Source organism: Sturnira hondurensis, unplaced genomic scaffold, assembly GCF_014824575.4.
Source record: "Sturnira hondurensis isolate 20B ecotype Veracruz unplaced genomic scaffold, ASM1482457v3 Scaffold0006413, whole genome shotgun sequence".
In the NCBI taxonomy this organism is placed as follows: Eukaryota; Metazoa; Chordata; class Mammalia; order Chiroptera; family Phyllostomidae; genus Sturnira; species Sturnira hondurensis.
The window spans coordinates 43,534,401-43,561,143 of NW_028079044.1; the positions used below are offsets into that span (position 1 = coordinate 43,534,401).

At 43.3% G+C, this 26,743-nt stretch overlaps 3 protein-coding genes across 26 annotated transcripts in view; 1 reads left to right on the top strand and 2 right to left on the bottom strand.

The window, feature by feature from the left end:
• Positions 1 to 16,381, bottom strand: part of TATDN1 (TatD DNase domain containing 1) — a 25,707-nt gene extending 9,326 nt beyond the window's left edge. For 5 of the 13 annotated variants that reach the window (XM_037048506.1, XM_037048517.1, XM_037048508.1 and 2 more), the window contains exons 1-9: positions 16,321 to 16,381; positions 10,629 to 10,694; positions 8,732 to 8,781; positions 5,319 to 5,382; positions 3,716 to 3,859; positions 3,568 to 3,610; positions 2,252 to 2,337; positions 2,132 to 2,172; positions 101 to 177 (exon numbers count right to left, since the gene is read on the bottom strand). In XM_037048506.1, coding sequence (XP_036904401.1) covers positions 101 to 177; positions 2,132 to 2,172; positions 2,252 to 2,337; positions 3,568 to 3,610; positions 3,716 to 3,859; positions 5,319 to 5,382; positions 8,732 to 8,781; positions 10,629 to 10,694; positions 16,321 to 16,342 — 593 coding nt within the window. In that variant the 5' untranslated portion in view covers positions 16,343 to 16,381. Of the gene's footprint in view, positions 1 to 100; positions 178 to 1,558; positions 2,173 to 2,251; positions 2,338 to 3,567; positions 3,611 to 3,715; positions 3,860 to 5,244; positions 5,383 to 8,731; positions 8,782 to 10,628; positions 10,695 to 16,320 lie in introns of those variants that run through there. The other 8 variants (XM_037048510.1, XM_037048516.1, XM_037048512.1 and 5 more) reach the window with 7 other exon arrangements.
• Positions 16,382 to 16,404: 23 nt separating this feature from the next.
• On the top strand, positions 16,405 to 20,820 carry NDUFB9 (NADH:ubiquinone oxidoreductase subunit B9). Its single transcript, XM_037048521.1, has 4 exons — positions 16,405 to 16,562; positions 17,423 to 17,615; positions 18,355 to 18,468; positions 20,594 to 20,820. Exons 1-4 carry the CDS (start codon positions 16,462 to 16,464, stop codon positions 20,723 to 20,725), a joined length of 540 nt encoding a protein of 179 aa, XP_036904416.1. The 5' UTR covers positions 16,405 to 16,461; the 3' UTR covers positions 20,726 to 20,820.
• Positions 20,821 to 21,619: 799 nt separating this feature from the next.
• MTSS1 (MTSS I-BAR domain containing 1) overlaps positions 21,620 to 26,743 on the bottom strand; it is a 140,436-nt gene continuing 135,312 nt past the window's right edge. For 7 of the 12 annotated variants that reach the window (XM_037048496.1, XM_037048497.1, XM_037048501.1 and 4 more), the window contains 3 exons: positions 26,357 to 26,530; positions 25,827 to 25,989; positions 21,620 to 24,489 (listed from right to left, as the gene is read on the bottom strand). In XM_037048496.1, coding sequence (XP_036904391.1) covers positions 23,789 to 24,489; positions 25,827 to 25,989; positions 26,357 to 26,530 — 1,038 coding nt within the window. In that variant the 3' untranslated portion in view covers positions 21,620 to 23,788. The remainder of the gene's footprint in view (positions 24,490 to 25,826; positions 25,990 to 26,356; positions 26,531 to 26,743) is intronic. The other 5 variants (XM_037048495.1, XM_037048493.1, XM_037048503.1 and 2 more) reach the window with 2 other exon arrangements.

The window sequence follows — 26,743 nt, forward strand, 5'->3', positions numbered from 1 at the left end:
AACTTTAATAAATTTTATATCATTATCAGCAATTCACTGTAAGACAAGTTAAAGAATCGGTTTTTTTAACTTTTATATTAAACAAAAAACAGGAACCTACCAACCATTAAGTCCTATATAGAGATCCAAGTCAATCAAAGCAGCTGCTGCTTCCTTGGTACCATCAAATGAATGCACCTACAGACATACAGGTATCATTTAGGACTCTTCCTTTAAAATCCTAAGTACAATTTACAAGCTTTTCTAAGCAAGAACGTAGGTGCGCTAGGGGTTTTGGATCACAGATTTCATATGTGGTGGCCCCTAAAATTTTTCAAATCAGTGTTCACAATCGCAACCTGTCGTCATCTCCAATGACATGAGGCAAGGATTAGTTGGCCACCTAAAATTTCTGTCTTTGTGGCTGTGGGCCACCTCCCCACCCCCTCCCCATCACTGCATGCACACATCATGGTTACATCTCCAGGAAGGTGGACTGCCCTAGAGAGCTGCATTCTTAGGCAAAAGCATAAGAAAAAGTTGGAAATGCTATAAAACCACTTTAAAAATATTTTAAATGTTCAGTGTTTCTGTTATAGGATAGTGCTTAGTAGAAATGACTTTTAAGAAGCAAATTTGAAGCCAGTTTATAAAGAGGTTGTGAGAATGTTGCTAAAACAATGTAAATTGTTATACAGTCAATAATACCCGCTCAGTAGGCCAAAAAAAATTTTTTTTGAGACGGTGTTTTTGTCTTTCAAAGATGTAGGGGTTAAGGCTCAGTTTCCATAGTTTGGATGTACTTATGTGATCAAAACCACGAGGCAACCACCACCACACTCTACCTAAGCAGTGACAGCACACTAGTACTGAGCCTAGAGTCTGAACACATGAAGGATAACATGTTTTTCAACAAACAAAACTCTTGCACAACAGCCCAAAAGGGTTTTGGTTTTATCCTCAACATTTCCAGCTGACTAGAAAACATTCTCCAATAATAGTGAAATAATTTTAAATGTGACTCTTCATAAACCATTTCAAAAAATTAGTTATTAATTCTTTATTTGGCAGTCCCTTTAATAAAAGTCAAACATTAAGTTTGATTTGTTATTGCTGTTAATTTTTTAACTATTAGAGAATTATCCAATAACTATTCCAAAAGACTTCCAGTAACTATTCCAACTATTCCAATCATCCAAATAAATTCTCATTTAGAAATAAAGCAAATGGGCTGAGAGACAGAGCCTGAAGGTTGGAGGTGCCACCAGCAACACCAAGAGCATTAATGAAAGCCTTTCTCAATTCCACCACGCTGTTCCTAAAGGGCAGTTGGTGTGTCAGTAAACCACAGCTGCAAGTGTGCACGGAACACTTAACACTCCAGAAACTGAAAAAGCGTGCACATCACTAGTACGTATGAGAGGAGGCTAAAAACTCGAGATCAATGTGACACTGTCAAAGCAATGCAATGTGGGTATATAATTAGGGCACGGTGCTATTTCCTCTTTCCTTAATTGGAAAGTACAGATATGTGATTTTATATACCTGGATAGCAGGGGTTTTTCCTGGAGACCAGTGAGTCTGCTGAAATTCTGTATGAAAATTTATATATTTCAGCATTTTTCTGAGGCAGACTCTCAAAGGAGTCCATGACCCCAAAATGATTAAAAATCACTGATATGGATGGATACTTGAGTTCAGTGGTGGGCATAACATTTAAGGGAAATGCCTCAAGATTAATGACTGAAATGACCATATAGGAGAAGTGTCTAAAACAGAAGTGAATTACTAAAGAGAGACTGAGTCTCTAAAGGTGGCAGTAGTGTTGACAAGAAATTAGGACGGCAAACCTGAAATGGGTGTCAAATATTTTCAAGTATTATTAAAACTAGTTTTATTTTGCCCAAATTTAAGAATGGCTGATATAGAAGAGGCAGAGAAAAATTACCACACTGTTATAATAAAATGCGTACATTCATGGGTTTCTTGTGAACAAAATTCTGTACTCATTGTTGTGCTTTGAACAAAGTAACAAGTTTACATGTCCTTCATATGAGTCTTAATAATTTTATTGCTGACACCTGAATCAGAGGCCGACCTTAATAACCAAGAAGCTTTTGTGCAGCATCTTAAAAACACCTCTTATACTTACTACTCCACCCACACACCGATCTCTATTTCTCTTCATTATATCTGTGAATTAAAAACAGAACTTTCAGCAAATAGCTAGATTTCTGCAAAACAAATTCTAAATATTTTAGCTTTAACTCACCCAAAAATTCAGCATGTGAGTTTCGACAGTGAAGAAACATTGGTAATTTTGTCTGTTCTGACAATTCAAATTGTTTTTCAAAATATCTGCATAATGCATAAGATTTTGTTAAAAATTTTGTTTTAGCACAAGAAAAATAATTGTCAAATGATTTTTTTTAGTTAAGGGGATTTCCCTAGAAATTATAGGACAGAAATCGCAAATTCAGACATTTCGAATAAATCAGGCTTGGCCACAGCTTTTACCACACACATCTGGAAAGGGACACTTCGTTTTCTGAGATGACACGTTTTTCAGAAATGATTATAACTAATAGGTAATTTAGGTAGCACTTTACTACTGACTGCTAGAAGTTAAGAGCTATAAAGTTCAAGTTTAGAGGTATAGGGGATAGTCCCCCAAATAATTCCTTTTCACTAGCTTCACAAACCTCAGCAAGTGACACAGGCACTCCTATAAGCTGCGGGATCCCTTCCCTGCACCGTGTGTCTGTGGTGGAAGGTACACGGTTGGCCCCTTGCTCTGCGAGCTGGCTGAGCACCAGCAGCAGAGGTCAACTCATTCATGAGAAGCCAGGCAGAACCTTGTACTGTTTTCTATGCGCCGCTGTCTAAGAAATTACTGAGCAAAAAGCAGGATTTCGTACAAACTAAATATAAGGACCTGTTACAGAGCGCAAAGATGGAAATACTCCATTTTCGAGCAAAATGAAAATCACACAGTAGCCCTGAATATTTCAGAATACCTTTATGAAAAGGTTTTTTAAGTGCCACACACCATTAGATCCTCAAAACCACCCTAGCACAGCACAAGAGCCGGTGGCGGAGGTGGGCAGGACCTTGTCCAAGATCACAACACATACACAACGTGGCAAACCTGGAACCAGAACTTCGAGCTCCAACCAATGCCCAACTAGTCAAGTAAGTTCTTCTAGCTTTGGTGATTGATCCTGTCTCTCCTTGATATCCTTTCCTCTTAAATTATGCACCCCCCCCCAATGAATCTGATTCACTTCATTGGAGTGGTTCATAGAGGAATGCATTTATTAAGGCAATAAAAAGCAACAGTCTCTACTATAGAAAACACACCCCTTATTTCTACTATTACAATCTAACTAGATGGTTATTTAATCAGGGAACTATCCTTCCATCTCTTAGGAATTACATGCATGGAATTTGTTTCAGTTAACCTTTGATTTACAATGGGAAAAACATAAAATCTTGATACTTAGTCTAACTTCACATTTGATAAAAGCAATTAAAAAAAAACACTCTTAAAACTTAACAATGATTTCTAAAGTCAACAAATTTCCTTACTTGAGCTGGGTATCTTTGGGACAAAACTGTAGTCGGTCAAAATCTTCAAAAAACAAACAACAAAAAAGAACCAATAATTACTCAAGACTTACAAAGAGCAAATCAATTATTTTCAAAGTCACTCTAACTGGGCTAGACTGGCACTTACCAAGACCACACTCCCCTATTGCTACAACCTTCCCCTTGTTGTTTTCAGCAAGATTGAGCAATTCCACAAAGTAAAGATCGGGGTTATTCTTTTCAAAGTCATTACATCTGGTAGGATGACATCCAACTGTACTGAAAAACATATCTAGCACAAAATAATGTCCGAGGATTATTTTCAAAATATTGTTCATATTTATATTTCATATGCATAAAAGTATTAATTTCACATGGTTTTCAACAATAGCCATAAACTATTCAAACTGGTAGAGCTACATTAGGTCACTCATATAAGAATTTTTGGAATACTTTACCAAAGTAGGACGTGAAGATGAAAAATCTGCCTTAACATATTGGTAAAAAGAATTTATGCAATTCTTTGCCAAAGCTTGGTATTTACTGAGTCTTCTAGAAAGGAAAATGAAGCAATTTCTTGTACAATTAAATGTCAATAGCTAATTTTATCTTTCACAGTTACTCTTCATGTGGCTGTGCTATTTCATGTATTTAATAGTTAAAATGTATATTCCTTCCCCTTAAAAAGGATGACTTAAAGCGGTAGAAGGGGGAACTCATTTTCTGATGAAAAGCAAAGCTCCCTTATTTGGAGGCCATACTGTTTGATAGTTTTAATTGTATGGAACACAAATGTGAAGTCAAAAAGGACTTGTGAGTGGTTTAGGGCACCTCCTGTATCTGAACACAGGAAAAGGTATGGAGCCCCCCAGGCTCTGATGCAGATGTTCACACACAAAGGGAGGCAGAGCCCTGAAAGCAGTGAAGCCATGGTACACGGGGAGGAGTGGAGGAGGGCTGCCTCAGGGAGACCCAAGAACTTCTGAACACTATCTGGGGATAAAAAGTATGGAAGACAAACACTCTTACACACCTGAAAGCTCTGGGAAGGTGATTCCTTTTATGACTTTAATCACCAGGAAAAAGTATCAGTGGATCCTGAAGCAAAGACTTCCATAAAGGCGGCCAGTATTTGGGGGTGGGGTGGGGTGGGGGTGGGTAGAATGTCTCATTTTTCAGTGTCCAGCAAATGAAGCACACCACCACCCCTTAAAAAAGGTTAATAAAGAAAATGAATGCCAGATAAAGGAGGCATTTTATATAGTTAGGATTCCTTTGGAATTAGTTCCAGAAGTTAAAAGATTTTAAATAAATGTAGAATGTATGAACATAAAGTAATATGCAAGATTATATAGTATATTATTACTTGCACTGCTGGGACAGTGGTCTGCATGATAATTTTTTTCAGCTTAAGTTAAAAAAAGAGCAAATAAAAAGCAACTCATATCTTAAACACATTACAACAGACACACAAAATTCTACATCAGAAATATTTGAGGTTAAATTATATACCTCGTGACCTGAATTCTCATTAACTGAAATCTTAAGTACAATGAGAGAATTTTTTCAAGCTGTGCTATGCCAGTGGGCATTCTGAGTTTTTTCATCCTACTCATGTCCCATTGAAATCAGTCTGTTTTCCTGCTGTCTCTACCATCATGATTCATTGCATTGTACCTGAAGCAGTTCTCAGAAAGACTTCTTCAAAATAACTTAATTATTTGGTTTTGGTAAAAGTAATATGAGGATACCATTTGTTTGTGCCAAATGCAGTGCATCTTTACTGTCTTGCAGATTTCCACCTGTAATCATAAACTGAAACAGAAATAAATTAAGCCCACTTTAACAAGGTATCAGCAACAGCCTACAAACATGCCTTCCTGCTGCAGCTTTTTCCCAGAATGCTTTTCTCTTAGACTGTCACGCCCTACTCATCCTTTAAAATTCTGCTGAAAGATCACCTCCTGTTGTAAAGTGGTCCCTGTCTAGCTCTCTCCAATACGTGTGCACACACACATATAATACACGGAATTCGTAACTCCTACCTATTGAAATGTATTCATTCACGTGTCTTTCTTTCCTATCAGAGCATGAGCTCATTGAGGGCAGAGATCAAGTTGTGAAACATGGCAAAAGACTAAACAACTAACTAAAAACCTTCGACTTTAGAATTCTATTCATCTAACTCAGTGATTCCATAGTGTTGATTAATTCAATAGTTCTCCCAAGTATCATCCCAGAACCCCCACGGCGTATATGAGATTGAACCATTTTCGTAATGATACTAAGATGCTCTTTGCCTTTTTCACTCATTCTGTCACAGTGAGCAAGGAGGTATTCCAGAGGCTACGTAGTGTGTAACATCATGTCAGACTGCAGAAACAGATGTGCAATTCAGCGGTCTCCTATTAAGCCAGGCATTAAAGAGATGTAAAAAAATGCAAAACAATTCCACTCATGTCACTAAATTTTTTTGGTTCTGAAAATGTTTTTCATAAAAATATGCTTTGTTACATAATGGTATTATTTTAAAATGAATTAATACATAGTTATTAAAATTTTTTGTTTTAATTTCTCATACAGCACATAGCAACAGATAAACCCACATAAACAAAAGTTCTCTGGAGTCCTCAATAATACTAGAAGACATGAAAGGATTGTGAGACCAAAAGTTTAAGAAACACTGCGTTAACATGTACTGATGAATTTTGTCGGGAAATTTATGGCTCTTGGCAAAGAAGGACACTTCTACGGAAATAGCCGTGAGAGGCGTTTAGAGCGCCATCTTTGCTAATTTGTTAAAAGGAAAAATGCAACTGAAGAGCTATGTGTTGATGGTGACCCAAGGAAGTGCTGCTTAAGTGACGTTCTTCTAAAGAAGGCATTTGAGTATACAAAGGTGTATTATTTTTATTTTTTAAAGATTTTAATTATTTATTTTTAGAGAGTGGGAAAGGGAAGGAGAAAGAGAGAGAGAGAAACATCAATGTGTGGTTGCCTCTCTCGTGTCCCCCACTGGGGACCTGTCCTGCAACCCAGGCATGTGACCTGACTGGGAATTGATCCCATGACCCTTTGGTTCACAGTCTGGTGCTTAATCCACTGAGCCACACCAGCCAGGGCCGAAGGTGTATTATTTTTAAAAGCATACTTCAAGACTCTCACTGAGCTTAAATGAAGAACTCATTCTAGGTACACACCTAAAGAGTAAACATACAAAACATCGGAGGAAATACAAATGATGGACATTTTCATAAAGCAACGTAAACTACTAATGGGACAGACACTGAATATCTGGTCAGGGGATGCAGAGCCATAACTGAATCCTCAACCACTTATAAAACACAGGATATAAGATATTAACACAAATTTTGGAAAACTTTACTAACTCTGCCTGATTATTTAATGCAAGACCAGGTGCCCACATTCAGTATTTCAATGATATAAAATAGCTTCTAAGCAAGCCTGCCCTTTATTTTATCTAAAACTTCTAATAGATGAGAAAAGTTAGGGGAAGCTTAGAGGACATAACAGCCGCTCCCAGTTTATGGTATGATGATGACGAGATAGCAACTCCCACCATAAACATAACAAGGTGTCTATGCCTGACACAACACCGAAAACACTGAAAACTGTGCATTTAGGTCACCATTATCACTCTGTGTACGGTGAGGAAACTGAAGTCCAGACAGACAAAGGAGCCCAGGTTACAAAGCTATGAAGAATAAAGCTGAGGGTGGAAGCCACGTTTGTTATGTCCTGGCATTCCTAAGCCTGTGTGTGTGTGATCAGAAATGTTAAGATTAAACTATTCATGGCTGACACATAAAAAATCAGAAGCAGAAACGTACAGACAAAGCATTTTATAAAGTGAAAGGACCACACACTGAGAAATTAGTGTTGCAACTTTTACCTTATTACTTGTAAAGTTGCCTCTCACATGCTCCCCTTACTGGGGACCCGGCCTACAACTCAAGCACGGGCCCCGACTGGGAATTGAACCAGCAAACCTTTGATTCGAAGGGCAGCACTCAAGCACCGAACCACACCAGCCAGGGCAGCAGTGTTGCTTTTTAAAAGTTATTCAACTTAGAAGCAGTAGCCACCAAGTGTGCTAATACGGCACTGTGGAATTTAACCTCATTCTTGTGTACATGGGTGGGCTAGCTTGCTATTTTTTTAAAATACTAACTTTTAAAAATACCTATTCAAAGAATTTGACACTGAGTGAATAATCATTTGTGAGAGCTCTCTAAAAAAGTAGTAGGAATTTTCCTGGTATCGAATTATTAAAAAGTAAAATATCCTCAGTTATTTGAAATAGTATACCCATACTATCAAAACTAGACTTGGTGACAGGTACGCCTTTGTTAATAAATGTTAAAGCATGTCATAAAATGTACTGAAAGCTGCCTCTTTAGAAGGCTGGCAACTGAGATAGTGTAAAATTTTTTGTTCAAAGACATTTTGCTATTTATCACATTTCTTTTTTTTAAGATTTTATTTATTTTAGAGAGATGGGGAAGGGAGGGAGAGAGGGAGTGAAACATCAATGTGTGGTTGCCTCTAGCACACCCCAAACTGGGGGTATGGCCTGCAACCCAGGCATGTGCCCTGACTGGGAATCAAACCGGTGATGCTTTGGTTCGCAAGCCTGCACTCAATCCACAGAGCTACACCAGCCAGGGCCTATTTATCACATTTCTGATTGTATGGAAGAACTAACTACCCATAAGGTCTGTGTCACTTAAACTGCTGTGAACAGAATATGTTGATATATTTTATACCATTAACTTGCTAATAGTACATATTAACAATATATACTCAAAACAACAAGTGTGGCCCTGGCCCAGGTGGTTGGAGTGTCATTCTGTGCACTGAAAGGTTGCCAGTTCAATTCCTGGTCAGGACACGTACCTAGGCTGCAAGTTCAATCCCCGGTTGAGGTACATTCAGGAGGCAACCAGTCGATGTGTCTCTTTGACATTGATGTTTCTCTCTCTCTAAAAATCAACTGAAACATGTCCTTAGGTGAGGATTAAAAAAAAATAAAGAAAAAAGAAAAGCCAAGTGTGACACTGGTTCTTTCCCTTCTATGCTGCAGTATTTTAATGAAAATTCAGTTTTCAAACAAATCTCAAGAGTATCAAAAACGAGATGTTACCTTTTTAACACCAATGTGGACAGCTCTCTGTATTACATCTTGTAAGTCATCTGCAAAAGTTGAGCCCAAAGGAAGTCCAGTAAGTGAATATCCATTTATCTACATAATCACATTTACTAATCAAAATCAAATCTATACTATATAATGAGTATTTATTCTATAATAATAATAGTGATAAACCTTAAAAAAAGAAAAAGAAACCTGTACAAGACAAACTAGATAAAATTATCTATTTAGTGTATTTCTGTTCTGTTGGCCAAATGGAGGAAAGTGACAAAACTCAGAAGGGTCAAACTGAGGACAAATACCTTCCTTACAATTTATGTCATTTGCCTTGAATTTCAAACTTGGTAAATTTTTAAAATAAAAATAGTCATTAAAATGATTTTTACTATGGCTTTTCAGAGTATACCTGCAATGTCTCCCAAAACATAACACCAATATTTAAATTTTAGTTAATGCCGATTTCTTAATTGTCATTCCCATTGAGGAAGGTTAATTTTTTATTTTCTCTGAGAGTGGGGTTGTTTTTTTTGTTTGTTTTTTTTTCCTTTTTTCCTACAGTTTATTGTCAAGTAGCAAACTTTTTGGAGAGATCAATAGTATTACTAAGCTTTGAGAGGCCTGAGATAAATGAACAGCACAATTAAACAGTTATATCATAAAAACTGATTTCTAAATTTCATATTTAAGCATCACAGTGAATGTGACTGGAATTCAATTACTATTCCAAAGCAGCTATAAAATTTATTTGAAACAAAGAATATCAACTTGGAATGAATACTAGGTAGAACAGCCAGTCCTGCTAGTTACTATCAATTAGAGTAATACTGATATTGATCACTATGAAACCTATTTCCTAAATACACATATACAAACATTCATATATACAGAGTACAAAGCATGAAATCCAAGTGCTAAAAGGCAAGAAAAGCAGAATATAATTTATTCAGCATTCTAACTGTACTATATAAGTAATGTCATTTAAATGTCTAAATGAAGCAGGAAAGGTGGGTTTTGAGTTAAGGGTTAGGGGAAAGCTAACACTTATCTTTCTTCTTTCTAGTGACACCTAACATTCCCTGTACTCAGTGCTTTCTCTTGGCATCGCCTAGAAGCACAGTAAGATTAACTTCTGCCTCAGCTGTTGACATGTGCAATTCTCTATCATCCAAAACCACAAAACCAATTTTCCTGTTTTCACTTACATTGTAACAAATATAGTCATTTTCTGAGGCAATATTCACAGGCTAGTTTACTGGAGAAATTGTTTTCAAAAACGTGTCATCATCATTTCCTGCTTAGTCACCTAGCTGACATAATAAGCCTTTAAAATGAACCTGGTGTGATAAACAGAAACCATTTCGCTTTTGGCCAAGTTTTCCATCAATCTTGGAGGTACTGCTCTTCCCACCCGCACAGCAGGACTTGGCTGGGAAGGAGGAGAGGCAGGCCAGGGAAAGGTGGAACGGAGTGCACCGCCCCCTAAACCACATCGCTACTTAAGTCACCCAGCAGGATGTTTTAGGAAAACCAGACCTTACACTGAGGTTGCACTGTACATGACCTTTAAATTATGTGCCTTACTGTTCAATTGCTGGAAAGATTAAACACCAAGGTCTGGCTTTTGCACATATGGTTAAAGTTCTATATTCCAAATTATAAACTTCTATAGCTAAGGGCTTGATTAACACTTTGTTATAAGTGCTTTATAAATGTTCATTATCAAGGTTAATCGATGTAGCTTTGTAGGTGTTTCACTTTGTTTACAGTTTTCTCCAAGATGCATAAGACCTTTAATACTTCAATTGTAAGAGTGAATCATGCTTTTCTAGATCTCCTCGACGCAGACAATTCACTTTCACAGAGAAACTATTTACCTTAATGGAACATTTACCTTGGTGTTTTTGAACCCCCCTATAAATTCCTCTGAACATAGGATCTGTCAAGTTGATACCAATATCTGTGGAAAGCAAAAATAAAATAAATGATGAATCATGAAGAGCCTCTATATGAAACTTTCTCCTTAAATAAAAGCTCATTATGAAACTTTCCATCCTCACATTCATTCTCTCAAAGTCTAAGTGTCTACAGCCTATCCATCACTATGGCTGACACCTGTGATACAAAGATGAGGAAAGAGAATTTCTGCTATCAAGGACCTGCGCTCTGGGAAGGCAGACAAATTAACAGACAATTAAGAAATATTAAAATTAGGCACTGGTACTGTCGGACACAGAAGAGGAACACCCAACCTGGTCTGGTTGCTGTCCCAGAAGAGACTTCCAGAAAGATGGGGTCCCTGGACTGAATCTTAAAGGCTGAGTCACAGTCACCCAGCAGAAGAGGGGAAATTGCAGACAGAAGCAGCAGCAGGAACGAAGCCTCAGTGGTGTGACACAGCACAATGACTACGGAGAATTACAGGCCATTCTGGCTGCTGGAGAAAAGTGTGGGGAGAGAGCAAGCAGGAGAGGCCAGACTCTACTGTGCTACAGTCACCTGTCTTTAAAATACCAGATGCAACCAGAAGCACTGATAGCTTTTAAGGAGAGGAGTAAGATTTACATTCTGGACATCTCCTTCTGGAGTCTTTGTGGAGGGCAGAATTTGAAGAGAGCAACCAGAGTCAGGATACCTCCTTTAGAAATAGGCAAGAGCTCATATCTATAGTGAAGAGAGCCTGGATTAGGATAATGCAAGTAAAGATGCAGAAAGAAAAATAAATCATTAATTTCCTTTAGTCATTAAATATTTACAGAGAACAACAAACACAGAAATAAGTAAGACCCACCACGTGGCCTGTGCCCTCCAGAAATTTCTAGTCTACATGGGAACTACAATATAATTTGTGATATAATAAGCAGACTTTAAGCAAAGCAAGGCACAAAATGTTAATCTTCATTGCTCTATCTCTAGAACCTAGCATAATGGTTTTGCGAAAATAACATAAATGGAGCCACTTTAAAACAGTCAGCGCTGCCACCTGGAGGAGCTGCCTTGCACATCTTCTCAAATCTTTGGAATGTTTAAACTGGACAAAATAACCTTTGGGCTGGGCCAAACAACTGTTTACAACGCTAACAGGAGAGCAGAAATCCTGACACCTTTAGAAGTAGAACCACCATGTGTACCTAAGTAACTGTGCTTACTGGCCCAGCAGGAATTCCTTCCCTGGCTCATTAACACCAAAAGAAAGTCTTTTCTTCTATTCTATCACCATCCCTTCCTCGCAAGTACTGCTCACCTTCACCCCATAACTGGAACACTTTTTAGATTTTCTGCCTGTATCAGTGCTTCCCAGAAGTTCAATTCTTTTTGGTCTCAAATGCATGCTTGTTGCCTCTCACCTTGGCCTTTCCTTTTAAAGAACACAGCACATAGCACAAGAGCACAAAAAAGGGAAATAACAGTTTTGGCAGTGTGACGAGAAAAGCCTATCAGACAGAAGAGCTAATCTTGCAGCTAAAACTAATGGGAAGAGCGTTCTGCGTGCAGATGTGTGCAGGTCCAAGACCCGCAGAAACTCTGAGCCTGTAGAGCACTGGTTCTCAATGAAGAGTGATTTTGCAGTCCCTTTGCAGTCCCCTCTTCTTTTAACTTCCCCGCCCCCGACATTTAGCTATGTGCAGACAAGGTATATTCATTTCTAGTTGTCACAACACAGGGAGTGCTACTATCATCTAGGCTTGAGGCCATGGATGCTGCTAAATACCCTACAACGCAGTGACAGGACAGCCTCTGCAACAAAGGTTTATCCAACCCACACTACCAAGTGCAGTCCTTGATAAAGCCTGCTTTAAAGTATAAGGGAACAAGGGGAAGAACAAGACCTGAAGTCAGAGTGTGATGGCCATGGGCAATAAAAATGACATCCTTATTTGAAATACACACCCTGCAGCTCTTAGCTCTAGGAAAATCTCCAAGTTTGTGGTGGGGGGAAGGGAGCAGACCCTACATTATTTTTGCTGAGCTTCAGCTTCTTCTTACTATATTCTCATTCTGCTTCTGCCAAGCTGGCCCTTAGTGAGCTCTGCTGCTTCAACTTTAAGACAGGCCTTGCAAGATGAACAGGAGTTTGGATAATTCAAGAGATGGTGGAGAGTATTCCAGGCATTTGAAACAAGAAAAAAGCACAATGCAGAAAACTTCTAAGACATGCAACAGCATATCTGTGATGGAAGGTGGGAATTGAGTTCACAACAGGTACCCTTTAAAGGGCTGTTAACAGCCCTGGTGGTTTGGCTCAGTTGGTAGGAGCATCAGCCTATAAGCCGATAAATCATGAGTTCAATTTCCAGTCAGGGCACCATATTGTTACAGTAGGTTGCAGATTTGGTCCAGGGGATGTATGGGAAAGGCAACCTATCTATATTCCTCTCCCTCCCTTTACCTTTCTTTAAAATTAATAAGCATATCTTCAGTGATTTTTTAAAAAGCTATTAACACACAAATTATCAAATACCATGAATACAAATTCAGCAGAATGGCCCAGATTACAAGAAATCAGTATCTACTTTCTTTCCATAGGGAAAGGAAATAGGGAAGGGGCAGACTGGGAAAGGAAACCCAGGGAAGAGAGGAGAGGACTTTCTGTCTAGAACAGGGGTGTCAAACGCATTTTCACCAGGGGCCACATCAGCCTCGTGGTTGCCTTCAAAGGGCCAAATGTAATTTCAACTCCTTAACAGTTAAGAAGTAGTTACATTTATACAGTCCTAAAATTATTTTGGCCCTGATGTGGCCCCCGGTAAAAATGAGTTTGACACCCCTGCTATAGAATAATCTTTCACACGGGTCAGTTTAGTAATCCACCATCGATTATTAGGAGTGCAGAATGGGCCTGCATCTCACGCCCATTTCCCCTTTGTGCAGCAAAGAAAGAATTTTTGCAAAGCAATCTTATCCTGGAAAATGAAGTGAAAAACAAATGCAACCCAAAAGCAAACCAATTTAACAAGTAAACGTTCTGATATTAATTCTAAAAGTGAATTGAAGATTAGTTTAGAGGCTCAAATATGAAGCCCCCAAGACTTTGTCTCAACCCTGACAGGAATGGGTGCTAAATCCCTCCTCAAAGCTTACTTACCCTGAGACCAATTCCAGGGTACCCCACTTCTTAAAACCTGCCTCTTCCCCACTTCGGTCAGTCTTTCAGGCCCTAGGCCACAATGTACTTCAAAGATCTACATTCAGCTTTGGACCCACGTTGAGCCTTGGGCTTTAGGATATCTTTCACAGCCACTAGTTTCTTCCCTTTTCTGCGACAAACTCTTGTGACCGTAGCCCTAAACCTTCTTCTTTTTGACAGTTTGTCTGAAGTGTATCCCTCAGCTAGTTATTAGAGCTGCTTTCTATGCTGTGATGAATAGGCTCCAGCACTTACGTTTGCTGATTGCGTTGAGAAATGCCATCCCAAAATATGCAGCTTTGGCATGTTACTTTGAGCTGAATGCACTTGAGAAACAGCAGGCACAGGGGTCCGGAAAAAGGGAAACTACTTGTTATTGCAAAGGCATGTTTTATCAGGTATGTTATCCCATCGCAAAAGACAACAGGCTTAGGTAAGGTGAGGACTGACCTTTGTTAGGGAAAAATACTGCCTTAGGACATGACTACCCACCATGAACCACTGTTAGTTAAAAAGTTTCAATTTCCAACCACCCCCTGGTTAATAGGTGGCCCCTTTTCTTCCGCAACTCAAAAAACAGTAAAGAAATACTGTATTTAGAAAATCTATTTCTATCCAGCTCCAGCCAAAGATAATAAACAACTTGGAAAACTAACGAAATAAGATAGGAGTGAGAATGACCTGAATTTAAAAAAATAAATAAAAGGAAGGGCAATGACCTTCCTGGAAAATGACTACTTCTGATTTGGGGAAAAGGGGGGCAATTGAAGGGTTCATATATTTGGTAGCATGTCATCTTATGTATACGGATCTTTTTGTATAAGAATTCATACATTCGAAGTTACAGATTTTTTTGGCTGGCTTTAGAAGCAATACCAGCTTTACTGTTAAAGGATACTTCCAGTATTAGTGAGTTTTCTTTTTCAAAACAATATGAGAGTGAAAAGACGTTTGCAACCAAAAGAAAACCACATCTCTAAACAGACACTGTTCTGGGAGAAATGTGGTTCTTGCCAACACAGTAAAGAATTACAGATCAGTACATTTACTCGCATGTAAGCTGGGTTTATTAACGATACATTCTCATGGAAGAGAACAGGCCTTGCTGAGGTGGAAGTAAAAGGCACAGGTTCAAGGTAAAGCAAGGTGAGGACAGCAAGAGCATCAGGTCCTTTGTTCTCAGGACTTATATAGTTGGTGCGATACAGGCAAAGAGGTTTTATACTGATTGACGGGTAAGGTGGTGCCAGCTTCCCCAGAGGAGACATGACCACCTAAACATAGGTATGCGTGGTGGTTTGTTAGCCCAAATTCTTATCTTGTTCTAGACGACATTTGGTCATCTTGTAAAAGAGATGCATGACAGGAGGCAGTTAACTAAAGTTAGGGCGGTTACTCAAAGTTATTTACAGGCTATTTCTGTAAGCACTAGGGACTCCCTCTTAAAACAGACAGTGACCAGAGGTAGGGCAATTAACCAAAGTCATTTTAAGGGCTTTTCCTTTGGGCACTATGGACCCTTTCTGGCCTTCCAGGCCTTGGGATAAATACAGTTTCAAAGGCGTTCTTTCCCAGAGTGGAAACGAGACAGAGGACTTCAAGGGCTCCTCTTCTCCCAAGCTAGCACAGTGGTTCCTGTGATGCTGGAACACCTGGCGATATTATGGGACAGGCTCAGGACTGCTGAGTTAGTGGGTGAGACAGGTCTCTTCCTCCTCCCTGCCTTGGTTTACTACCTATCCTACCTAACAATACCTCGCTGTCTAGGCTCGGTGAGTCACGTCATATCGCTGTCGCCTATGATGAAGGAACACAAAGGATCAGGAAATAGAGCATTTTAAAATTGTTTTAGACTTGCTTTGCCTTTAGATAAAACTCCAAGTTTACAGAAAATACAGGACTTTAGAGAACAAGCTGGACACCACCACAGAGCAAACAGTCAAATCCCCAAGACAACCAGCCAGGAAGCTCCACTCTACACAGTAAACTAGGTTCACCAAAACACTGGACTCCCGATCCTAGCTCTCACAACGTCCCCAGGTCTTCCTAAGTGTCCGGTAGTAACTAGGATTACCCCTCCGGTTCTCGTGGCCACGGAGAGGGTAAGTGGTACGAAATGCACGTGGGACAAAGGATACAGTGACTGGCCTCTTGTTTGTTTTTTAGTAGTTTAGCTTCCTTTTTCCTTTTCACTGAACTCTACACACACGTTATAAGCAGCACAAATCAACCATACCACTCGGGAACTCTCACAAATAAGCACGCCTTGAAGCGAGCACCTCCGCAGAGAATCAGAACCTGACCCAGAATCTTCTGGGTCTCGGGCCCAGAAGCCGCCGGCGGCCCCTTCGCCTGAGAGCCCTTGCAACCTCCAGAAACCTCTTCCTGGGCCTTCCGGCCCCGGCGAGCGACGCCCGGGAGTAGACAAAAAAGCCCGAGGACCGCAAAAACAACTTACCCACGAACTTAAAACGACTCATGACTGGAGCGCCGGTGTCTCCCCAGCGGAAGCGGAAGTGGGGCCGACCGTCCCGCCCCCTAGGCGCCGGCTTTCCGTTTCCCGGGAGCCCCCGCGGCTGCTGAAGGTGAGCCGGCTGTCATGGCGTTTTCGGCGCCGGCGGCCTACTTGACCCACCAGCAGAAGGTGTTGCGACTTTATAAACGAGCGCTGCGCCACCTGGAGTCCTGGTGCATCTACAGGTGGGGGACAGGGACCCAGGACGGGGGGAGCTGACTCTGGGGACCCCCTCGGAGGCCGAGTCCCCGACGGACGGGGCGTCTCAAGGACGTAGGGAAGGGACTGGGAAGGCGGCCCTTCGCCCCACAGGGTCCTCACACAGACCCGGGTTCAAGTCCAGACCTCGTCGACCTGGGCTGCGAGACCTTGAAGAATGGCTTCTCTGGCTCAGGCGTCAGTTTTCTAAGGATGCAGTGCCTAGCACGTAGGGTTGCATGTCCCGGGTTCTAAGAAGTAAAGGCAAGTGCCTAAAACTGCAGTTGTCACCCCTGCAGCGCTTACTGAATAATAGCTGTCTTCATGACCTCGTTCCTGATATTAACAGTAGTAATATGTGCGTTATTTTCTCAGGTCTTCACAACAATTCTGGGAGTTAGGGACTGTTTACAGATGAGGAACTAGAGGCATAGAGAGTAACTTGCTCAGGGCATTGTAGCTGGTAAGTGGCCAAACCAGGATTAAAACTCAGGTGTCTAAGTCCAAAGAATCATCAGTCTCCCAGCTTCCCACCAGCTTTCTTCTTTTAGGCTTCATCCAGCCCATTTCACGACCTTCACATCCCATTACTTCCCCTGCCACACAACTTCTTTCCTCTATCCCTCTGAGGCTAGTCTGAGAACATAGCCATAAAACACAGATTTTTTTTTCCCCGTGACCTAGGTGAGATCACCACCCAGCTGTGTGAATGCCGGGCCTCCACTCCCTTATCAGAACCCTAAAACCCCATCCCAGGAAAAGAGCTTCTGGTAAAAACCTCAAACCAATGGAACAGGTCTGGACGAGTAGATAACATTTCTAATCTCCAAAATCATTTCGGTTTAAGGGACAAATACCGGTACTTTGCATGTTTGATGAGGGCTCGGTTTGAAGAACATAAAAATGAAACGGATATGGTGAAGGCCACCCAGCTGCTGAGAGAGGCGGAGAAGGAATTCTGGCACAACCAGCATCCTCAGCCATACATCTTCCCGGACTCTCCTGGGGGCACCTCCTACGAGAGATACGAGTGTTACAAGGTAGGTGAGGTCTGCACTGGTGGCTGCGCTCTGAGAGGTGGACTTTGTTGCCCTGGTTCCAGTTAGGGGCAGTGAGATTGCTTCCATGACAGTTGTAGACACTTTTCTTCAGGTGTCAAGTTTTCTCTCTCCTAGATGACATAAGACTTTTGTTTCTAAATTCAGCTTGCAGTATCTTTCTTGGCAAAGCAGGGTGCTAAATTACTTGGTAAAACTCATTTTTGGACCTGAAGGTAAACCAACTTGGATTGGTGCTTATTATTTCCAAGAAATTCTAGGTGATACATCCAAAGAACATAAACCCACTCGATGTTTGGGGAAGAACTGGAATGATGCCAGTTCTTTCTGGCCTGACCTCGCTGGTTTTCAACCCCAGGCTGTTTCACTCTAAGCAGGGGTGTCCAACCTTTTGGTGTCTCTGGGGCCACACATTAAATACATTGTGACACATCATCACACAAAAAAGTCTCATAATGTTTTAAGTTAATTTACAGTTTTGTGTTGGGCTGCGTTCGCAGCCATCCCAAGCCGCATGCAGCCTGTGGGTGGGACTCCCTGCTCTAAGGCATTCTCTTTACGTTGGTGCCTGCTTGTTTCTGCTGTTCCTTGCCTGGTGTCAGAGACAGTCTGGGACTTGCAGTGGTTATCACCATCACCGTGAGTTTTGTCTTGTGCAGGACCTGTCAGTGGTATGTAACTGTATCTTGTGTCACGGTGTCACGATTTTCTCTCCTGACAGGTTCCTGAGTGGTGCTTAGATGACTGGCACCCCTCGGAGAAGGCAATGTACCCCGACTACTTTGCCAAGAGAGAGCAGTGGAAGAGACTGCGGAGGGAAAGCTGGGAGCGAGAGGTGAGTCTGCCCTGCGTTTTACTGTATCACCTGGCCCACATGGTCAACACCTGGAAGGGGCTCAGATTTTGTTCCCCGCTGAGGAGGTCCAGAGTCCAGGTATGACAGTTAGCTGGCCCCTTGCCTTTCACACATACTTCGTTTCTAAGTGAGTTAAATGTAATATTTACAACCATCTGCCAGATAGGTTACACTGTTCTGCCTGGTCTTTTGGGTTTTCTGGTCTCGAATTTTGCCTCCTCCTCCTCCTCAGTCCTTTGCCTGACCTTCCTGCCCTGTTTCTACCTGAGCCCTGTTATCACTCACCCTCCCTCTCCACCAGTGCCTTGAACACCTTGCAGTCGTATGATGTCTGCTCTACATTTTCGACCTCAGTCCTGCTGTAGTAGGACGGATAGATTGGAGAGGGCACAGTGAGGAGTGGAGAGGCCGATCTGAGGTTGCTGCAGTTCAGTCAGGATTCTGACAGCCAGCACCCAGGTGGACACGGTGGATATGGAGTGAAGCAGGTTCAGGGGATGGTTTGGAGGGGCATGGAGATTGATTGGATGGTGGGGGGTGAGGGACCCTGAGAACTCAAGAATGATTTCCAGCTTTTCAGCTTTACCATCGAGTTTGGCAATGGTGTTGAGACAGAGCAGGTGGGGGAAGCAGGTGTCGGGAAGGTCAGGTGCTCAGTTTTAAGTGTGTTAAATTGAAGAATGTTAAGTTTGAGAAGCCTGTGAGACATCAAGGTCAGATGTCAGTAGGTGACATTAGATACAGGAACCTGGGCCCCAAAGGAGAGATTTGAGCTTGAAATAGAAATTTGAGCTGACTGTTGTTTTCAAAGCCACGGAAATGGATGAGAACCTTACGGGAGACTAGAGAAGAGTTGCAGGCACTCCCACCTGTAGAGGTTGGGAAAAGGAGGCTGTGGAGCATCCAGCAGGGGAGAGGGGCAGTCGTCGGGGTGGGGGTGATGCGGTGTCCAGGAGAAGGTGTTTCGGGGATGGCCGGGGCCAAGTCGTCTTTGCTGGAAGTTGCTAAAAGGTGGAACAGAGTGAGGGCTGGAAATAATGTCCAAGGAGTTTGGATACAGGAAGGGGATTAGTGGGCTTGACTGGACCCTTCTCTGGAGAGCTTAATCATACTGACAGCAGTGAGCAGAAAGTGAGGAAAAGACAGGAGAGGCAATTCTTGGGAAATTTTGCTGACAATAGTCACTGGAGGCCAAGGGATTATTTATTTCCTAAGACGAGAAACAGTGGTGCGCATATGCTGATTAGATGTGGGGGCGAGGGAGAAGCTGATGTCCTGGAGGCATGGGATGGGTGGAGGAGGAAGTCTTTCAGAGGAGGCTTGGGATCCCAGGCATGTACGGAGGCCTCGGTGTGAGCATTTGGAAACTGCGGGTGTGCTGATTGACGGCGCGCAGCAGGTCCATACTGCAGCTGGTCTCTATTGCGCTTCCTCCTCTCCACAGAAACCTTCCTGCTTTGCTGCTGTCCGTTCCACATCATCAAACAGCACATGTGCTGCAGGCTCAGTTAACCACACCCCAGAAGTGATTCTTCTGGAAAACCGGTCTCTAGGTTTCCTCCGCTATTAGGACCACGATAGCCTTGGAGACCCCTGGAACCAGGGGTGGCTGGGCAACATCAGGCAGAACCAAGCACATTTTTACATGTGATTTTGTGTTACTTCTTGTTCTGGTTGCTATGGGGGTGAGGCTTTAAAGTTAACAGCCGTAATGTGTATGAAATTCAGGTTTTATAATGGTGCTTTTGGAGAACACTTAGCTGAGACATAAACATTCATTTTTATTGGGGGAGGGATACAGGTCGGGGCCGTAACAAGGGGAAATGGAACAGTAATTGTCATGGTTTTGGTTAATGAGTAAAGTGGGATGGGGGGCTGTTTTCTTAGCTTGGCTGTTTTGCAAATAGGAAAGGCTTTGAGAATGCCTTTTCTGAGTTGGGGTGCAGGTAGAAAAGCAAAGCAAGCATATCTAACAAACACTGCTTTCAGCCCCGAGGCTCAGGTAGTGTGTGTGCAGTGTGACGGACAGCAGGAAGAAAGCCTCACTGCGGTGGACTCCGCATGCAGCTCCTTCTCTAATCGTTCCTTCCTTGACCCCTTCCAGGTTAAGCAGCTCCAGGAGGAAACCTCGGTCGGTGGTCCCAGCACTGAAGCTTTGCCCCCAGCACGAAAGGAGGGTGATTTGCCCCCACTGTGGTGGCATATTGTGACCAGGCCCCGGGAACGGCCCACATAGAAAAAGAGAGAGGAAGACACCTCACTAGCCCTGCTTGCAAGTGAAGTAATTTACAGAAAAAACACACTTGCCCTAATAAAAGTAACAAGGTATGACTGATGTGTTCTTCTGTCTGAGGAGTAACATGCCACTGTCTTACCAGGTGTGCATAGAAAGGAAAGTATGGGAAATGCAGCCAGTCAGAGGCGTTCTTTTGTTCCCCATTAAGTCATGTAGGCAGCACTTGCTATCAGTAAGGGAAAGCTGTGTAGCAGAAGCCATACAAGGTTTACTGTGAAGATTCAGCTGAACAGACTAATTGAAGGCTTTATTTAGTCCTTGTGTCCAGAAGGAACACGAAGCTGCGAAGAGAAGGTATTCTAATACTAAGGACTTACCGTACTATCTTGGTTTTCTAAAGATTCTGTGATGGAATTTTAGTTTCGATTAAACGACAACTTTCCTAAGCACACATTCAGCATATAAGCCTGGAGTTTATGGGGTCCTCTCAGAAGTGGAGGTTTGATGAGTGGGGTTAAAGGGCCCGATCTGGGATGAAACTTTTTTGTGACAGTTATTTTAGAGGCAGTTTTCCAGCCTTGCTCCCTCTGCCACAGCTTGGATTGTCTGCGGACTCAAAGGTAAGGGCACAGCAGGATTCTACACATTCAAAGAAGTTTCTTTCAAAGGTAAGGCCATTCTAAAAACGGCCAACCAGACCCAGCTGCCTTTGGCTCTTGACAGCTCTTTGGAACTGCATTCAATAACCAGTTCAGGGACTGGTGTCCTTCAGGCTCCAAACCATCATGAAAAGAATGGTTTTCTAAGCCTAGTCAGTCTCGGTCCATTTTCTACTTTGATGAAGACCAACTGGATTTTAATAAGACTTGAAATACAGGACTCTTTCTTTTCTAGTGGTTCTTTATTTATAATGTAGACTGAAGCAGTTGTTACAAGGTAGAAGGGAAACACATTACACAGCTGTTATTTATACAAGTTTAGAACAAAAAACAGCACAGGGAGAGGTCAACTCTCAGTACAAACTAGCAACTAAACACCAATAATTTACCTTAGAAACGATTTCTTTATTTTTAGCTGTGACACTGCTTTTACAATATGCAAAAACACAAACAGGACTACCCAAGGTGTTTCGTCACATTCTTTCTACATTGAATTTGGCAACGTTTTATATTAAATTTCTTCAGATTATACTAACGTTTAAAAACTAAACAAGTGAAAAGCTGTACCAAGGTACAGTCACGTCCATTTATCTCAAAGGTTTAAAATACCACTTTTATCTACTGAAATCACCTTGTAGTGATTTCTGCTTTTGCAAAAACCGTCTCAAGCGTCATATGCACAATGCATCAGCTACTTTTAGTTGTCAAGATTGGTGGGCTGAACCACAGGCACTGCTGTCGCTTACAGTCTGTAAAAGGAGCTTGTTTTTCAAAGGGGAAAAAAAAGCCTAAATAGTTTCTAATAATCATGCCTTTGCTTTAAAGCCATAACACAAAATGTCCTTGAGCAATCACAGCAGTGTTACATGTTAATATATAGAACAGTGACTATACAGGTATGTTACTCTCACATCCAATGCAGTTATGTATTAAAGCATAAGATTATGTCATTGAAGATACAAGCCAACAGAGATCTGCAGGGTCTGTGGGACCCACCTGGCTCCTACCTCTTGACAGCTTCCATCAAAAGGGAGCGCTTGCAACTGGCCCAACTGCTAAGGCGTTTGCTTTCTTGTTCATGTTTGTATTCTCCAAACACGATCCCTCTAAATCTACAAATCCCTGTTGGCTTTAGGGGACAGGCATTATAACAAATTTAACTTTCACTTAAAGAAGAAAAGACATAAATCCATTCCAAAATACATTACCTAGAATACAAAAAAAGGGGGGGACAGTCTAGTGGTCAGGTTCCGAGTGACAATAAATAAATCCTCCTCTCTTCATTGTTTAGTATGAAGCCAGTCAAGAAAAACAAGCCCCTGTTGGTAAACACATCGGCAAGTTGCTGGACTCTAAGCTGGTTACTTCTGTTAAATCCACTCAAGTTTTTTCAAAATATTTGGGCTTTCCAACGTGCCCAGCCTGCTGGGCACAGTTAAGTAAAAGGCATTCGCTATTTAAGAATTCCCTGCTATCATGTTTAAATGTTTTCACATTTTTGAAACTGCCTTACCCTTTTGATGGACTGAATTCAATGAAAACAGTTGTAACAGACGAGTAACTGAAGGGGGTTCATGTCTACCTGGTGGCAGCAGCACGCACGGGACTGGAGGTGGGCGCTGTGGGCAGTCGAGAGGAATTGTGGGGGAAAGGAATTCCTTGAACACCCTACAGAAACAAACACTGCGATCTAGTATGGCTTATTGGGATGCATTAACCATGAAGCTACTAGAAGTTCAACCTACGAGGCTACTCTTAAATGTGACAGGATCGACTATGTTGAAAGTGTGCCCCTCCCATGGCCCTCCCCCCAATCCCAACAGTCCACCATCTCCAGATTCACTCCCCTCTGCATGTTGCTCATCAACTCTTCCTACTGCTTTGCTCATTCGGAACAGAGTATTTTTAAATGAAGAACTTACCCCTTACCATTTTGTTTGTACATTAAAATAACTTGAATTTGCTTCTAAGCCAGACTCCTAACTACAGTGCATCTACAAAAGCTTGCAGGGGAAAAAAGAGAAAAGAAAAAGCTACCCCGTTTTTTCTGAAGTTAACTACTTCATGATTCCCCTGCCCTGACCCCCCCCCCCACTTATGCATTTAAAATTTTACAAAGACTTGTAAAAAAGGTAAATGGAATTTGGCACCTTCAGAAAAATCAAAAGGGAAGCTAAGATTAAAATGTGCAGAAAGAAAATTGTCAATATTTACAAATTAAAAGATCAAGGTCATGTCAGTTAAATGTTGCTTTTAATTCTTATCTAAAGATGTCAAGTACGTTCAAAAGCTGTATTCTGAGTTGCCTACAAAATCTGTTTGATTATAGATTGGAATGGATCAAGACAAATTAGGTTTTATTCATTCAACAGTTCATTCCCCACTGGCAGCATTTCTGATGCACCTAAGAGAAGCGAGGGGCTGAACGGTCATTTGTCATGGTCTTCTTCAGCTTCACGCCCCTTCGGATGGCGTTCAGCATGTCTTCTCCTTGCGGGGTCTCTCTCGGGCTCAGGTCTGCAGGGTCGCTCTCTGGAGCCCGGCCTGGGGAGGCAGTGGCACTGGCTGGATCTCTTTCCTGGTCTTCAGCCTCGCTTTCCGGAATCGCCTGTCTGTGCTCCTCTGGGATGCTCGGCTTTGGGCCTGGAAGAGGAGGGTTGACGGAGGCTTGGCCACTCCACAGTGAGGAGGGGATGCTGGTGACACCCTGGGGGCCCTCACCCACAGATGGTGACTCAGGGCTGTGCTCACCCCGCTCCTCTGGCCCATCCGGGGGCGTTGGCAGCACCCCAGGGAGGTCTGGGACGGTTGGGGTCTTCACAGGGATCACAGGCGTCTTGATGGGAATGGGACCAGCTCCCATGGTCCCCCGGCGGACAGAAGGCTTGGTGGAAGGGGTCCGTCGGATGGTTGCAACCCCTGGGGTGACCATAGCAGGTCCGAGGGTGGTGGGGAGGCCAGCAGTGGAGGCCGGGCGCTTGGCTTGGAACATCCGTCGGTAGGACTGGCTGATGTCACTGTTTCTTGGAATGGTGGAGGATTTGTCAAACTCTTGCTGCTCTGCCTCCTGCTCACCACTTACAGAGAAATAATCGTAATCTGAAACTGATGATAGGATTTGATTAGAAATCTCCAAGGCAGCAGGCTTTACTTTCTGATTCTTTTGTGTTGAGTGGACCAAAGGTCCAGGAGGAAAGGAGGCAAGGAGGCACAGTCTTGTCCCAGGCCTCCCCTGGGCTTCCATGCTGTCCTCAGAAACTGGACGTGGAAGAACTGCTAGGCAGGGACCTTCGCTCTGTTCACTGATATAACCTGGGGCCCCTAGAACAGTGCTGGACATGGTAGGCACATTTCTCCACAGTGCTGTGGAGAGGCGACAAACAGAAAACTGCCAGGCTGAGGCAAAGCTAGCTACCCCCGTGCATCTCTGGGAGGAATGAGGGCACGGAGAGAAATTCCACAAACCCTCCAAACCAGAATTCAGCTTGAGAGACATAACCTCAACCAGACTACCTCAAACCCTACCAGCTCCCTTATAACAAGCTCATTAGATGTGAGCTACTGGCAGTGCATCCCTGAAAACAGGTACAAAGTAGGTTCCATCAATAAAGAGTGCTCACTTTTTCTCAAAAAATGGTGTCACGTGGGAGGGAGAGGCTTACAGATGAGAGCAGGTTTCTGAGTGACAGCACTACTAGCCCTGTGGACTGAATGAACTCCTTGCTGCAGGTGGGGAAGGGAGATGTGCTGGGCATCGTGGGATGTTCTGCAGCCTGCCTGGCCCCCTACTGGAGGCCTGCGGCACCCCTCCAGTTGTGACAGCCCAGAACGTCTCCAGACACTGCCGAAGGTCTGGGCAGCAAATCCCTGTCTTACAGGCTCTGGGGCTCTGGCCGTTGAAGGGCAAATAGGCTTGGTCAGTTAACACAGACCTACTCCAGCTGCTACTATATTGCCACCCTGCTGGCCTGTGTGTTCCATGGGGATGGGGTGAGAGCGTGTGGTGGTTGATGGAGGATCTGGGTTATGAACTTGGGCTCCAGACTCTAACAGACCTTAGGGGCCAACTCCAGCTCCACTCATTAGTTGTGTGAATTTGGGCAACTTACGGAGACTCAGTTTCCATGTATATAAAACAGGGATAAAAATACTACATAAGTGGTTGTGAACATCAAATGGGAAAATAAAGTGCTAGAACACAAATGATGTAATTCACAGCACTGTCTGAGTTCAAATTGGGAACTACCCTGTACCCTGATGGTGAAAAACAGGAGTTGCAATAGTGCAGTCGTGTCCTTAGATGGCAGCCACCCGACAATGACAGATCAGCCCTCCAAAGCCATTCCAAGGTGACAGAGAGGGTGCTGAAGCTGGTCTGGTAGCCGGGGCTTCTGCCCCTTTTCCTCACCTGGCGCTCCTCGGGAACCCCGGTGGCCTCATACCTTGGGAGGGAATGGTGTCCTCTGAGCAGCACGGGGTGGTCGTCTGGGTGCTGTAGCCGCTGGAGCACTGCAGAGAGTCCCGGCTGCTCCTCTGGGTGTCCAGCTGGAGGCCCCGCGACAGGGCCAGGGCCAGCTCCTCACAAGCCTCCATCTCTTCACCAGGCTGTAGGTTGGAGGAAAGAGACACAGAAGCCACCAGGGCCATGAGTCCCCTGTCTGATGTCCCCAGGGCCTTTCCACATACCTCTGGGAACCTGGATATTACTCCTAGTCTGCTCTGGGGAACACTACCTGTCTGCGGGCTCAGGGCTATGAACTTGCTCGGGTCCTACCCAGGCTCTAGAAAGTTCTACACCTCTTGATTCCCATATATGGCTTTCCCCCTGAGTCTTCCAAAAACTGGAGAGCAGGGAGTGGCTAGGCATGGGGAGTCTCAAAAGTCCCTCCAGCCGCAAGGCTGACTCAGTCAGCATTTGGACACCAGCCAGGTCTAGGGGGGTCCAAACAGCTACAGAGAAAAGTCACGTCACCCTGGCGGCAGCCGACACCGTCATGCTCCGTGGTCTCTGAGCCTCCTCGGCAGCTGCAGGTGCGCCGCCTGCAGCGGTGGGTCCTCCTCCGCTGGGGTCCGTCTCCCGCTTCTCTTTGCGGCGCTGTAGGGTGTTCACCAGAGGCTGATCATAAGGTCCCGGCTTGGCCCAGTCCTGAGCAGAACAGCGCAGTCAGGTGCCTGGGCCTCGCTTCCACCAGGAGGGCTGTGGACCCTGCAGACTGCGGCCCACACAAGGCATCTGGTCCCCTTGGGGGAAGCTCAGGCTGGGACAGGTCAGCAGGCCCCTCTAGTCCCTCACCTGGCTCTAAAGGGAGTGGAAACCCTTGGGGGACACTCCTGGTCACCTCCCATTTCCTCCTATCTG